Source organism: Limulus polyphemus, unplaced genomic scaffold, assembly GCF_000517525.1.
Source record: "Limulus polyphemus unplaced genomic scaffold, Limulus_polyphemus-2.1.2 Scaffold643, whole genome shotgun sequence".
Taxonomy (NCBI): Eukaryota; Metazoa; Arthropoda; class Merostomata; order Xiphosura; family Limulidae; genus Limulus; species Limulus polyphemus.
This window is the reverse complement of record NW_013666253.1, coordinates 146,425-149,668: the sequence shown is the minus strand read 5'-3', so window position 1 is coordinate 149,668 and position 3,244 is coordinate 146,425. Positions and strand designations below refer to the sequence as shown.

The window sequence follows — 3,244 nt, the reverse complement described above, 5'->3', positions numbered from 1 at the left end:
CTTAATTTACAAACAAACTTAATTTTTTGTCTTACCGAACAGGTGCATTTGACCATCACCCCCATAAACTTACCCTGGGATCCAAGGTAAGGAGCGCGATTCTATTTATTAATTATTGTTGCATAGAAATATTATAACAAATATAACAATATTACAGTAATTAAACTTATTGTTATGCTATTCTAATTATCTTTATAACTAAATAATGTATTAGTAAAGACAAAATGACAAGACTTATATAAAGTATTCTTCAAACAAGTGATACAAGATTTGAGAGTTCATTTCAATCTCGGAATGGATGAAAATGTCCTTTACGTAACAATATTACGATATTCACACTTACTGTTATCTCATTCCAATTGTATTTATAACTAAATATTAGTAAAGACAAAATGACATGACTTACAGTGCATCATTCAAAGCAGAAATAAAAGCACACACAAATTTTGCTGCTAGCCCAATTCCACACAGAACTAAACTTATGCTCACCATCCAAAGTTCCCTGTAAAGTGAAAAGTAGATATCTTGAATCTTATACAGGAGCAAGATTACGTTTAGTAGTTTTTGTAGTTTACAAACAAAACATAACAACTGAAGAAATCCTGATGTCCTGCAGAATTTATGTTACGTTTATACGTAACAGCTACTCATAAACAAACAGATATAATAACGAGTCCATATATCATTTAAAATAAAAATAAAAACTATTTAATTCACAAAATTTTTGATTCCATATGACACTAATTTTACGTTCACAAATCATGATTCTTTCATACACTAAATAGTCCCGGTTCCACACAGAACAGATCTTGCGTTTACGCTTTAAACTTTTTGTTTTTATTATATATAAACAATCTTGATTCCACACAGAACAGATCTTGCGTTTACGCTTCAAACTTTTTTGTTTTTGTAATATATAAACAATCTTGATTCCAAACAGAACAGATCTTGCGTTTACGCTTCAAACGTTTTTGTTTTAGTAAAATAAACAATCTTGATTCCACACAGAACAGATCTTGCGTTTACACTTCAAACTTTTTTGTTTTTGTAATATAAACAATTTTGATTCCACACAGAATAGATCTTGCGTTTATACTTCAAACGTTTTTGTTTTAGTAATATAAACAATATTGATTCCACACAGAACAGATCTTGCGTTTACATTTCAAACTTTTTTGTTTTAGTAATATAAACAATCTTGATTCCACACAGAACAGATCTTGCGTTTACATTTCAAACTTTTTGTTTTTGTAATCCACACAGAACAGATCTTGCGTTTAAAACCCTGACAAAGAAGCAAGTGCATGCTGATAACATAATTAGTTTCATTTTTAACTTAGGAACACATATTCGATAAATTTAGTTCGAAACGTGCGGTTTACGGTCTATGAAAGTTAACAAATCATTCATATAATTCATTTTATAGAGAAGCAATAAGTTACATGTGACTGAAAACCATTTCACTTAATATAAATGTGCGTATCTTGAAAGTATGTGTAAACAATGTGTGAAAAACAAATCCTTCAAATGATTGATAGGATTTGAAAACAAAATACAATTGTAGAATTAATGTTTTACCAGTTATGGATATAAGAACTGTTCCTGTTTTTGTCCTAAGTATGCCAGTAATGATTGAAAGTACATAAGACTGTACGTATATCCTGTGTATGAAAGAGGCCATTAGTGGCCACCCCCCACAGACTAGACTATATTTAGCCATCATTGGAGCTATGAAATCTATGCATTACAAAACTCTTCTTGGCACATCCCGAATCATTCGTAGTTGATTAAACCATATATAACAGATCCAAATGCAAAAGCCTAGGAGGAGTTAGAGGACAAACCTACCAAATTCTCTCAGTCTATAGTTGGATTTTAAATTTAGGACCGTATGTTCAATAAGTTTCACAAAAGCCTAAGAGGAGTTAGAGGACAAACCTACAAACTTCTCTCAATCTATAGTTGGATTTTGAATTTAGGACCGTATGTTCAATAAGTTTCACAAAAGCCTAAGAGGAGTTAGAGGACAAACCTACAAACTTCTCTCAATCTATAGTTGGATTTTAAATTTAGGACCGTATGTTCAATAAGTTTCACAAAAGCCTAGGAGGAGTTAGAGGACAAACCTACCAAATTCTCTCAATCTATAGTTGGATTTTAAATTTAGGACCGTATGTTCAATAAGTTTCACAAAAGCCTAAGAGGAGTTAGAGGACAAACCTACCAAATTCTCTCAATCTATAGTTGGATTTTAAATTTAGGACCGTATGTTCAATAAGTTTCACAAAAGCCTAAGAGGAGTTAGAGGACAAACCTACAAACTTCTCTCAATCTATAGTAGGATTTTAAATTTAGGACCGTATGTTAAATAAGTTTCACAAAAACCTAGGAGGAGTTAGAGGACAAACTTACAAACTTCTCTCAATCTATAGTAGGATTTTAAATTTAGGACCGTATGTTCAATAAGTTTCACAACTTACGCTGTAAACGGTAGAAATGGAGCTGGACCAATTAAAATGAGGCTAACAATACACATGACTCCGCCGATGACCGCGAGCAGTTTGGGGTCAAACTGAAAGTATAACAAAAAATAAAGTAAATAAAGACGAAATTATATACAGATAACATAAGCTCAAATATTCTGATGAAATAGCAGCTGGATAAGCATGTGATTTTATAAACCGCATTGAAGTTTATGTGGTGAACCAACTTATCATAAGAACAAAAATAATGTCATCAAATTTCGGTTGCTACATTTCTAGTAAGATGATTTTTTTCTCACAAAAAACTTATCATATCTCAAGAATAGTTTTGGGACTCGCACCTTTGTTTACTGAATCAATTTTCATTTTATACATAGATGTACTATGGATTTCATTTCTAACTTTTTATTTACATCAATTTCGCAACCGTTAACTTCTCTAAGGACAGCTTTTTCGGTTTTACACAATCAATAAACAAGTATCAGTTCACACGTTTAGTATTCTTATACTATTTGATCTACAGAAATCAAGGTGCTACAATTGATGGCCGGAAATAAAGTCAATTTTTTTAATGTCCAAATACAATGTAAAGTAATACAACAAAAAACATTTTAAGTTAGTTATTTATTGTAATAATAGTATGATGCATCATATGTAAACGGTGTATGAAAAGTACATGAAATACACACATTAATAACTCAACTTACATGACATACACACATTAATAACACAACTTACATGACATACACACATTAATAACA

At 31.1% G+C, this 3,244-nt stretch overlaps 1 protein-coding gene across 3 annotated transcripts in view; it reads right to left on the bottom strand.

Annotated features, from left to right (window-relative positions):
• Positions 1-3,244, bottom strand: part of LOC106459652 (MFS-type transporter SLC18B1-like) — an 84,278-nt gene that overhangs the window by 9,292 nt on the left and 71,742 nt on the right. For 2 of the 3 annotated variants that reach the window (XM_013919289.2, XM_013919290.2), the window contains exons 10-11: positions 2,481-2,572; positions 407-502 (exon numbers count right to left, since the gene is read on the bottom strand). In XM_013919289.2, coding sequence (XP_013774743.1) covers positions 407-502; positions 2,481-2,572 — 188 coding nt within the window. The remainder of the gene's footprint in view (positions 1-406; positions 503-2,480; positions 2,573-3,244) is intronic. The other variant, XR_002610611.1, reaches the window with a different exon arrangement.